Source organism: Mustela nivalis, assembly GCF_964662115.1.
Source record: "Mustela nivalis genome assembly, chromosome: 4".
Classification (NCBI taxonomy): Eukaryota; Metazoa; Chordata; class Mammalia; order Carnivora; family Mustelidae; genus Mustela; species Mustela nivalis.
Window position 1 is genome coordinate 134066566 of NC_139023.1, and position 12575 is coordinate 134079140.

Consider the following 12575-nt stretch of genomic DNA (forward strand, 5'->3'; position numbering starts at 1 on the left):
AGAATTAAATCAGAGTGAATAGTAGAGAATTTGGAGACTAAACCTCACTTAAGAGCAATGTCTCTCACAGGTCTAGTACTGGAGTGCCTAGTGACTTGCTCAGGAGCAAAAATGGAATAAAACCCAGCTTTCCTGACTGCCAGTTTATTTCTGTCTGTAACACATGTAGGAGTAGATAAAATGCTCTGTGTGACTTTTCTATTTCAAATTCAAGTGATTTCAGCAGAATGCTCTTCATCTCAGCCGTTTTTTCATTGCGTACAGTTCCTTCCTTACATCTTTCCTCCTGTACCCCGTCTCTCTAATGGAATGCTTGTAGATATTGTTAGAAGAAATATAGCCCTATATTATCCTAAGAAAACTGTAAATGTTAATGTGATTAATTTCAAATAATTAAAAATTAAAACTTTCCTATGATTTTGACAAGTTTTCATTGCTAATCATATTGAAATATTGCCATGTTTTTGAAGGAGCAAAGTGTCTTTGTTGTGATTCTCAGCAGAATTCATTAGCGCTTTTTTTTCCCTAAGTTTTTATTTAAATTCCAGTTAGTTAACATACAGTGTAATATTAAGCTTATTAGGGCTGTTTTCATGCATGTGTGAGTGCATGCAGGAGTGTCAGTGGGTCAGTTTGTGTCATCTTTTGTCATTTCCTGTGAGAATATCTGCTCATATGTTTCTGGTCTGGTGCATGGACCCTTTCCTTTTTTTCCCCCTACAGACAAGGAAGCTTTCTGCAAAGAGAAAATTTTTATTTTTGAATCTTGCAAGAATTTGATACAGGTTTCCACTTCAGTTCCATCCAGTATGTATTATTCATAGACTGATAGCTTCTGATAGTCTCAGAGATACTCTGCAGGCCTCTGATGGGAAAATGCCACCTCCTTCTTTCCTAATAATGGACCTTTCCTTTATCTAATATGAAGCAATGACAAGCAGATATGTCCATTCCAAAGAAGGAGACAAATTTCCATCTGCAAAAAATAAATGTTTTATTTCTACTCAGCAAAACATTGGTTTCTCTCACTAATAAAAACTATTCTTAAATTTTTGTGCCTCAAGTATGAAGATACTGGGAAATGTCAAATGAGTTACTGATAGTATTCCCAAATATTAAATTTACTATGCAGACATTCTAAGAAATAGTAAAAATGCATCATCCTCCATTCTTTCTTTTGGATTTTCATTGTTCAAGATATTTGTAGTTTGTATGTCCTAAGAGGAAAAAGGGAAAGAAAATGAAAACATAATTGTGTTTGCTAATAGCTTTTTTCTCTAGTTTGGTGACTTTCATTCATAAGAAGTCCAGAATATATTCATGGACTTTGTCTTTTGTGATGTTGCTGTTTCTCATCAACGGATAATTAGAAAGCACATTCACTTGAATTAGAATAATTTATTTACTTTCATTAAAACAAGTATCTAAAATAATAAAATAGAACAAATATTTAAAAAATAACCTCACTGTATTCACTAATGTGGATGGACTTAAAATGTTTATTGAAATAAATAGCTTTCTTTGACTGCATGATGTAAATTGTGTACATAATTTTAAGTATTTCTGTGTTTACTGAAATTTTCTCTTTTCATATGTATTTTACACACAGAGGCACAGTTATATATGCTACTTTGCTGGGCATGATAACTTTCCTCTGCTGCTTTTAGTTGCTGCTTGCGTTAGTCCACATTCTGCATAAGCCATAAGCCAAACTGAATTTTAGCTGAACTCTAGATGAATATACATATAGAATATACATATTCTAGTAGTGTCTTGTGATTACTCTTAATTTTCATGTGACATTAATTATATCAGGCACCCTGAGAAAGTGCAGATGAAGGCAGGAGACACTAATCAATGGAGAAAAAGTACTGTGGATATTTAGAAAGTAATGACTGTATAAAATCTTTTTCTTCTTTTTTCTTCCCCCTTCTTTTTCCTCTAAAGATTATTTTAAAATTATTAATTATTTTTCCCAAACAACATAAATATACCATGCAATGTAATCAGTTTCACTTTCAACTTTATTTCTCTTTAGTTACCATTACCACAGCTATTGTGGTAATATTATATTTTGATATTTTCTATCATAATACATTCTGTCAAATCTAAAGACAATAATTCTTCCTAGAAATATAACCTAGTGGCTTAAGATTTTCAGTAGAATGAAGTTTAAATGTTAGAAATATGTTAGAAATACTGGAATTGTTTTGATTATAAAATAACTATGGACTTAAAAATGCATGAATAATAATTTGTGTTCATGTTTGCATTTTAGCTTTTTTATATTGCTCATGAATGCCAATTCAAACAGTAGTCCAGCAGTCCCTGTCATCACTGGTTCACTGAGCACTTAGAATCTGTTTACCAGTCAATTGCAAATGTGAACTCATTTTCTCTAAACTAATTGAGTTACACTTGTTAGATTTCCAGTGAGCTCTTGTAAGTCTGGTTGACCTATAGTACAACTAAAGTTCAGTCTCTCAGGTGTTGTTTCAAGATCATCAAACTTTCATTATATAAACATTTTCATAGCAAATATGTAACTATTTCCATGTGTGTAAGTCTGGCACCGGAAATTTTAAATTGGTTATTTCCATTTAACAAAGAAAAGTGTCTGAATTGGAAAATGCAAGAGGCTGACACCATCAGGGTTAGGAGTCTGACCTACTGTCCGCCCATTTTGCATAAGCCATTCATAACTCGTAAACTGTAATTTTCACTGTTGACACCATTAAGGGAACAGGGCTTTGAAATGATTATAAATTTCCCTAAATTAATTTTACAAGGCCAATTCTGTATTTTGATTTCTTATACATGTTGATGCTCTTTTAGAGAATGGTTTTCTTTATTCTACTTTTATTTTGCTTAGGCTACATAATAAGTAAAAGAAAATGTAATGGAGGTGTTAAAGGTAGCTAGAGAACACATAATTCACAGATGTATTGATTCTGATATATTCTTTCAAACTTTGGAACTGCCTGTATGCCTTTGGAGTGTTCTGATATAGCCAATACACGAATATATTCCAGAAGCATGTGTGTGCTATGTCATGTAATCAGTCTCCAAAAATGAAAAAAATAGATATGTCCTTAAAAAAATTATGATCAGATTCTTCTATAAAAATTCATTTCCTAAGCCCATTTCCATAGAGTGAATATTGATTTGATAAAAAGGCAAAAATAGCTTTAGCTATCTGTGTGCTACTGTGAGCTCACAAACTGTCATTAGAAAATTCAGTTGACAGTATAAAATTTGAATTCAACCCACCTCTGATATGACTGTCATGTGTCCTTTTCGTTCTCTATGCTGTGGGAGTGATGAAAGTCTGAGTGATGTGTCATCATCTATGTGTGTCAGGAACAATCTGCCAGTTTTGACTTTAATGGACAAGCCAGCCCTGGAATGACAGCTGAGTGGCATAGCATGGTGGCTGATGCCTCTCACTGGATTGACTGCCTGCTAATCTAGTTTGGCTTTTTTCCCTGTAGTGAATGTGTTGGCTATTTCTTGAAGCTCATATTTCCTATTCTAACCTTTACCTCTAGCACACTAAGAGCCTTTTCAGGGAATCATTTATTAATAAACTGGTCTGCTGGAGTAGATTTGTTTCAAATATATGTTAAATTACTTCTTTAGGATAACCTAATGATGCCTTTTTCTGTCTTGGATGGTTATGAAGTATTCAGATTCATTAGTGCTAACCATAGCAGCAAAGTTAACAACAACAAAAAAATCAACTGCAGTAATTATACTGAGTGATTTTTTAAAAAGTGATTATATATAAATTCTGGAACCTTGTTTAGTCTCTGTCTCTACACCATGGCTAATATATTGAAGTTCTTGCATATATATATAGTATATAATACATAATACATCACCAGTTCTTGCATTTATTCAAAATACTCACGGTTTTAAATTTATTTTTAAAAATTGGCAATAAATGTTTAGGGTTAGTTGGAAAACAATTCATTCATTTCCTGTCTCCTACTCAAAACTCCTACTTTAGCATTGGAGTGAAAGAGGCTGTGAATTGTTATCTTAGAGTCAGCAGTGTTAAAAACTCAATTCATGGTACAGGGTTCCAAGCTAAACAAGGAATGGGTAAAACTAAGACACTAAAAATTCGGGGGGTTTTGTTTTATATTGGGATCAAAGAAAGCTGTGGCTTAGTTTACCCTTTGCTAGTATTAACCACAACTAAAAGACTCTCCTTTGTTACCCTTTGTTTCTAAAGCTACTTACTAAACTGTGGGGTTATCTTTTTGGTAGACAAAGACGAATGCTCTAAGGATAATGGTGGGTGTCAACATGAGTGTGTCAACACCATGGGAAGCTACATGTGTCAGTGCCGTAATGGATTTGTGCTGCATGAAAATAAACATGACTGCAAGGAAGGTATGAAGGAGTGTTCTTTTCTTGACAACATCTAGAATTTCATGTAGTTTGGGTCAAGCATTGCTTCCAAGTAGAGTTGATCATATCAATGACTGATATCATTGCTGATCATTCAAATGTCAAAAAAAAAAAAAAAAAAAGAAAAAAAGAAAAGTGCAGTGTTGAGATATCCAAGGCATAATATTGGAAACATCATCATACCTAAAGGTTCTGCACTTCACATATGGGTGGCATTAGAATAACTTTGTGTAACAGACATCGAAGTGGCTATGATGCCATCTGGCAGCCAGAAAAGCTCCACATTATGCCGAGGTTCTTGTAGAAGAGACCCTATAACAGTCTTCATATTTAAACTCGACTTCTGCTAAATGTTTCGCATTTGGTTTATTTTCCCTCCCCAGAATATCTCATATAAGTGCTACATGAGTGATGGCACTTTAAATACCAAGCGTATCAAACTCAAATGCCTACCAGAGGAAAGACATTTGAAAATGGTAGATACTATGCCATTTAAAGTTCTAAGTCATGGGTTTGACAAAACAAAGCAAAACAGAACAAAACATAACAAAAAACCAAAAAACAAAAACCCATCCCAATAACACAATAGTAGTCTATCAGTTTTTGTCCCCAACATCTTATAATATTCTGATTTTATATTTTTATAAATATATACCTTTATCTCCTTAGCCAGTTTGAGGTAGATGGGAACAAGAAACAGTTACTTGGTTATTATTTCATCCTTTGAGGGTCTGCTCCTCAGTTTTCTACTTAATTTGGATTTATGCCCAATTTGGAAGAATTATAATGGCAGATTTTATAACTTTAGTTACTAGTTATAACATAGAGATTGGTAGGTTCCTGGCTAGAATCACAGTTAGATAGCATCTCTTTGTATGAACTTTGGAATAGTATAGGGTATCCTGAACTGACCCTTGTTCCATTCAGTTCCTTTCAAATATTGTCACGTGTCGGGTTTTTTTTTTTTTTCTATTTTCTTTCATTGAACCAATGATATTGCTCAGAATCATATGCAAGCAGGATTTTTTTTCCCTGTTTTTACTTTCTTTTATGAAGATAAACCTGTAAGGACTCTGATATTTGTAACTTAGTACAGTATTCTGTTAAGCCAACAGGCTGGGGAATAGTCCAGTTATTTTGCAGTTATGGAAGATAATTCAAAGAAAAAAGAGACAGCTTTTGCAGAGTATGCATGTACCCTAAGACTTACAAGTAACAACCATAAATTGGGACCTTAATTCCTTGTTTATTACAGTATATATTTTCAAGAAAGGATTTCATAGGAAACTTGGTTTTAGATAGAATAGTATTTAGGTATCCCTAATAAAGTTCATTTTTACTGCCAGTAAAGGGTTAGGATTTTCTTTTTCCTCTGCTATGTATGGACATTTTCTACAGTTTAGTAGTTGGCCTCCTGGCTTTGTCTTATAGACTATTTCCATATCCTGGGGACTCCATATTTCATATGGCAAAGCAAAAACAGGGAAAATTGAACATAGAAACTCGTTAAGATCTGGATTCTGAGACTTGTTACATGATCCTACATTGCTTGAAAGGAGCTGAATTTCTTCTCTTATTTTTGTATTCCTATGTTAGGAGTCAAATATCGGTATCATATGGAAACCTATCACAATTAAAAGAAAGATCTAGTCGCAAGGAATGCAACAACACATTTATGTTGGGCATTATACATTTATTGCATAGCCCTACAGTGTAACAGGTGTTTTGTCCGTATAATAAAGAATTGCCCCAAAGAGATTTCTTGGAAAATTTCAGAGAATTAGTTATGTTTTAGAATGGGATACATAATACACAACAAATAGTTCCCAGTCTAAACTAAGATGTGTAGGGGGCTGCTTCATAAGTTACAGAGAATGGACAGAGCCTGAGGATATTAAAAATTTTTTTGACATTAAACATTTTTGAAGTTTGATATTTACAATGTGGAATAGTCTCCTTTAAGGTAAGGTCATTTTAATTGTGAAAGCCTGAAAGAAATTTCATAGGAATTGAAGAAAATAGCTTTCAAAATTACTTTAGAAGCTATTTCCATGGCTAGTAGCTGTTCACTTATTTTTCTCCTTAGTACTGCAGTTTACTTTGATAAAATTAGGGTTAATTTACTTCAGCAGCTAAAATTATGGTTTAGACATTCAAGTGTTTACTTTAAGGGTGAGAGAAAATGAAAATACATGATCCATAAAATGGCTTAATGATGTTAATTAGCTGTAAATGATGTTTCTGCTAATAGAAAAAGATGAATTGAAAATGGCTTAATCCATTGATTATCATTTGTAGCATTGCATTAAATATTCTGCACATGCCAAGTGTTGATAACCTCAACTGTCAATATATGTTGCTTTGTTAAAATCAGAGCTTTCAGATCCAGCATTTTAAACTATTCCATTTTCTTTTAGGCATTTACCTAATTCATTGTAAACACTTAGTTTCATGTGATCTAGAAAACTAACATTGCCTGATTATGATCAGTGACATGTTTGCCAAAGCAGACAACTATGATAACAGAGACTGGAGTGGTGATTAGTTCGTATTCAGGAAAATCTTTCCGCAGCATAGGGGGCAAATAGGCTACTTTCTTGCTAAACCAATCCTGGGCTAGATTTCCACACTGATTGCTATTATTGTTATTGGCACAGCTGAGTGTGAACAGAAGATCCACAGTCCAAATGGCTTCATCACCAGCCCCAACTGGCCAGACAAGTACCCAAGCAGGAAGGAATGCACTTGGGAAATCAGTACCACTCCTGGCCACCGAATCAAATTAGTAAGTGAGCTCGTACTTCTTTCTGTTAAGCTGACTGCTCTTGTCTTTAGTGGCCAGAACATGGAAGTAAAATGATTATTTATTTAATAGAATTGAATTAAAGGGCAGCTGGAAAAGATATTCTTTTTTTATGCTTTCCTACTTACACTGAACAAATCCCTGCTTTCCTAGATCAAGATGCAGTAATGGCAGCCAAACAGTTCTTATATGGTGTTCTTATCCTGGATGATTTAAAAGGCATTATCAAATTTACTGCAGAACAGTAGGCTCTACTTCATAACATGTTATTGGTCATGATCTTACCAAGAGGGGAAAATAAGGAAAGGAACAAGAAATCATCTGAAAGTCAGCAAGAAAGAAATAAAATAACTGTTCACATAAACATAACATAGTACCGCTTGTGTCAATTCTATATACCTCATAGATGAAATACATGTATTTTTTACAAAAAATGTTGTCTTGTAATGACAGATCATTTTTTCATAACATCATTGCCTTCCCTAGATAGATACTGGTATCCTTAGAACTCCCCTAAATTCAAATATAAATTTAATGTTTGTCTTTCTTCCTGTGTTCTTTGTCTTGCATTCTGTCCTGATCATCTGGTAATATATATTAAGTTTTATCACAGGCTGCAGATACTTGAAGAGTATAATGTAAGAAAATAATAATAAGAATATAGAAATTTTAATAATTTAATAATTTTCCATAAATGCTGTTGTCAAAATCAGGAGGAAATGTCAGCCAGCATTACTTATATGTGACATTATAATAATAAAATTAGAGAAAGTCACCAAGACCTTCACAGCTACCTGAAGTTTCTTGCAATCACTGTATTTGTAAAATATCAGTAAATGTCTTTCCAAACAGAGACATCAGTTTATTTTAGCCACTGTTTGGAAAGATGCTAGAAGGTAAGGTGACAGTATTGTGGGAACATGATAATTGCCAGTCCTGTCCGAGGTCCTGATTGAGAGGACCATTCTGAAGCTTATGGGCTGTGTTCTTTTTAACAGTGTGGTTAGCTAAAGAAATTGGAAAATAGATTTTCCAATCTATTGGAATTTTCTGAAGACATTGTGTTTTTTAGATCCACATTTTGTCTGCTATAACATTCCTTCTGTCTGAAGACAGATTCATTTTATATTTTGTGTAGGTTATGTCTCTGCAGTATCACTTTTTTTAAGGATATTTTCATTGGGTATAAAATTCTAGGATGACAATTTCATTTTCTTGTCTATACTTTAAACACTGACTCCATTATTTTTTTATCTTTCATGGTTTCTCAAAAGCCTGTTATAAATCCCATTTTTATTCCTTTTTTCCCCCTATTGCTATCTTCAACATTTTTTTATGAGAAGTTTGAATGTAATGTATCTAGGTGTATGTGTGTGTTTAGAAATATTGTGGGATTCATTTTTCTGAAAATTCTCTGAATTTCTTGCATCTGTATTATGATGTTTGTTAAGAATTTCTGAAAATTCTCTGCCATTATTTCTTCACAAGATTCTTTTTTACTATAGTCTCTCCTTTCCTTCTGTGATTCAAATTACACATATACTAGGCTGTTTTATATTATACCATAATCTTGGGTGCTCTGTTAATTTTCTTTCGCTCTTCTTGAGTCTAAGTTTGCATAAATTTCTGTGGACCTGTCTTCAAGTTCAGTGATTATTTCTTTGGTTGTCTTGAGTCTTCTTGATGAGCTTATTAACACGTTATTTTCCCCTCTTACCATGTTTTTTAATTCTAGCATTTTCATTTGACTCATTATCATAGCTTTCATGTTTATTAGTTTGCTTGGGTTGCCAAACCGAAATACCATCAATGTTATTTTGAGAGGCTGACTGAGAGGCTATAACAATTAAAATAATATTTTTTTACAGTTCTGGAGGCTAGAAGTTTAAGATTAAGGTTGCTGTCAGGTTGGTGTCTGGTAATGCCTCATCTTCTGGTTTGTAGACCACTACTTTGTTGTTATATGCTCACATGGTCTTTCTTGTGCATGTGCACTGATAGAATAAGCTCTAGTGTCTTCTGTCCACATTTCAACTGGATTATTTGGTTTTCAGGTGTTTGAATTAAATAAGTTCTTTTGGATGGTAACTCTATCAGATAAGCAATTTGCAAATATCTTTTCCCATTCTGTAAGCTACCATACAGTTTTGTTGATCATTTCCTTCACTGTGCAGTAACTTTTTATTTTGATAAAGTCCCAATAGTTCATTCTTGCTTTTGTTTTCCTTGCCTCTGGAGACATGTTTAGCAAAAAGTTGCTGTGGCCAAGGTCAAAGAGGTTGCTGCTTATGTTCTCCTCTAGCATTTTTGATGGGTTTCTGTCTCACTGTTAGGTATTTATCTATTTTGGATTTATTTTTGTGTGTAGTATAAGAAAGTAATTCTTTACTATCATCTATAGCATAGTATTTATAGTTATTTTATTTTTTTTTAAAGAGAGAGTATGCAGATAGTGGTGGGAGAAGAGGGAGATGGAGAGAGAGAATCTCAAGCAGGCTCCATGTCTGACAGAGCCATCTGGGTGCCCCAATCTTAGTTACTTAGCTTCTGTCTCATAGTTTAAACATAGGGGTTATGTCTGTGTCTGTTCTGTTATTTTCTGTTTTAGTAGTGTATTTTTTTTTCTTTTTGTGTGTCATGTAATTTTTTATTATATACCCAGCACTATGTGGATGACAGTAAAGACTTTATGTCTGGAACTTGACACAGCTCTTCTGAGGCTATTAGCACATGTGTGTGTGTGGGAGTGGATGGTATTGAGGAAATATCTTGTTGGTAAAGCTGAGTTTGGGTTATCTTGTTCCTATGATAGTCTTTAGTGCACCATTGGCCTTAAATTCCTTTTTTTTTTTTTTTTTTTAAATTGAAGGCTGGGATTTCAGCAGCATTTCACAATGTTTCTACTTTAGCTTTAGCTTCCTTGCTTATTTCCACCATGAGTTATTTTCTCTCCACACTTTGCCTTCCCAGTGGTAGTCTGCAGTTTCTTCTTACTGGGTGCTTGTTGCTCCGGTGGCAAGGACAAGGGGTTCAGTATTGTCTTAGTACAGCTTCACTGTAGGCCCTGAAGATTTAGGTCTTGGAGATGGCGTTTCTCAGTGGTCCTGTGTCTTTCTTCTGTGGCGACCAAACTCCATCTCATATCTCTGGTTGGTCTTCCATGAGAGTTTCTTGTCCCTTCCAGAGTGATAATAGGTCTCTACTGTTCTTGCTGTAGGATCCTGTGACCAGTGCTTCTCCAGAGGCAGACATGTTTATTGTGGGGTTTTGTTGATCTTATTTTGTTTTTTTTTGTTTGTTTGTTTTTTGTTTTTTGCTTGGCTACAGTGGGTCTGTATCTTTGCCCTTGTGGTGACAGGGTTTTCTTTCCCTCTCCCAAGAGCTTAAGGTTTGTTTTCTAGGGAAGGGTTGCATCAGGGCTTCATATTTTGCTCATAGCAGTGACCTCTTCACTCCTCCAAACCTGCAACACTGAGGAAGACACTTGGCCTTCTGAACAGCCCATGATTTTTCTCATGAACAAGAGAAGAGCCTTTAAGTTGGTTCTAACACCCCCTGTGTCTGGAGCTCCCAGGGGCTTGGTATTCTTAACTCTAGTTCCCACCTGACTTCTACCCATTTATTAAAAATTATAGCTGACTACTTGTTGCCTGGTTGTATAGCACCCAGCACATCTCCTCCTTCCATGGTCTGCGACTGGTGAGCAGGGGCTTGTGTCCCATTTCTCCTTGGAGGGGGTGAGATTCAGTGCATTACATATTACTTGGTTGACTAGTGACTTCAGCTCTTTGATGTGTGTTCAGCGAAGTTATGATTTTTAAAGTTTACATGGGTTTTTCTTGCTGTTAGGGTAGAAGCAACACTAGTTCCAGCTATTATATTCAAGAAGAAGTAGAACTCCTATATACCCCAATTTTAAAAATGACAATATTCTTTTTTAGTTTTGTATCTTTCAGGTTGTTGAACTCCCCTTCCAACTCTAGAATAGTCTGTTCCTTTACAAATTGCACATTTTAATTTTCATGCAAATATTCCCCTTGAAGGTCAGGATATAAAACATGTCTGTCAACAGTGGTCATGCTTACTAGTATCCTAAGAAGGAAATTCTCAGGAAGAAAACTAAAGCTTTGGGCACATATTGATCTTTAAGTATTTGATTTTGTGATCTTTGTGGAAGTCAATACAGTTTAACCTTACGCTTTCTCAAATATTAGCATGCATCAAAATTACCTGGAAGGTTTGTTAAAATATACATAACTGCACCCCAAAGTTTCTAAATTGAAACACAATACTGATTCCCAGTTTCTTAACCTAGTAGTCATATTCATATAAAACTTGACTTTCAATATACTCTAACAGTTAGGATCACTAGAAAGTGTGTCATAACCTCAGCTGCCAACTTCAAGTGATGTTTTAGTTCCATATTTTTTAATTCTTACCACTTTAGTGTTGTTGCTTCTATCTACTGTCATTGTCTCCCTTCTTGTTATATAACTGCTAACTAATCTTATCTACTTTAAGACTGAAATTGCTGTTTATAGCAGATATTAACCAATGGACATTTGGCCAACCCTGTTTATAATTCCATTTGAAATCATTCAGTCACCTTCCTATGTAGTTAGACACTTATTGTATATCAAATGTTATAAAAAAGATACATTGTTCAAGATAGATGCATTTTTCCTGGTTTCTTTAGTACCCTTAATTTTCACGGATTCTTAATTTTCATGGAAGAAATTGAACCCAAACTTAATTTGGAAAATAGATTCCAAAGAAATTGGAAAATTATTAAATCTTTTAATACCCTTAGGCCAAGAGCTGCTGATAGATACTCAGTTACAAACTAAACTCTATCCACCAGGGCAAAGACAGAAAGCAATGAAAACATTTGATCTCTCTCTGTAGACAATGGAGCTTTCTTTACAACTTATATTGTTACTTCTCTTTACTTAGGCTCCATGGAAAAATAAGGAAACATTTTTAAATATTTCACTTATTCATATCAAAGCAAAGGAAAGGAAATTGTTTCTAAAGACAGTTTCATGAGCTATAAAGAAAACCACTGTTTGTGAATTTTAAGAGACTTACTATTCTTTCTAACACAAATATTCCTTTACCTTGACATAGAGTTGTGTTGGATTATATGCAGGTAGTGGTTTGTGGGTGAAACAAGCCTTTCACTATGGCTCAGATATCTGTATTTCAGTTAATTTGGTTTATTTGTAAGACTACAAATATCACAGTTATTTAGACAATATTGCAATTCTGGAGGTAAATGACTTATAATAAAATTCAGTGCCCTTTGAGTGATATGAGTATTTTTGTGCATAGTATTTACTTACCATAAGTATAGTCA

At 34.3% G+C, this 12575-nt stretch overlaps 1 protein-coding gene across 1 annotated transcript in view; it reads left to right on the forward strand.

Annotated features, from left to right (window-relative positions):
* The window catches only part of TLL1 (tolloid like 1), a gene marked incomplete at its 5' end in the record, with an annotated part of 213478 nt that overhangs the window by 174917 nt on the left and 25986 nt on the right, over positions 1-12575 (forward strand). The window contains 2 exons of the mRNA XM_082727252.1: positions 4273-4398; positions 7074-7201. Of these exons, the coding sequence (XP_082583378.1) occupies positions 4273-4398; positions 7074-7201 (254 nt within the window). The remainder of the gene's footprint in view (positions 1-4272; positions 4399-7073; positions 7202-12575) is intronic.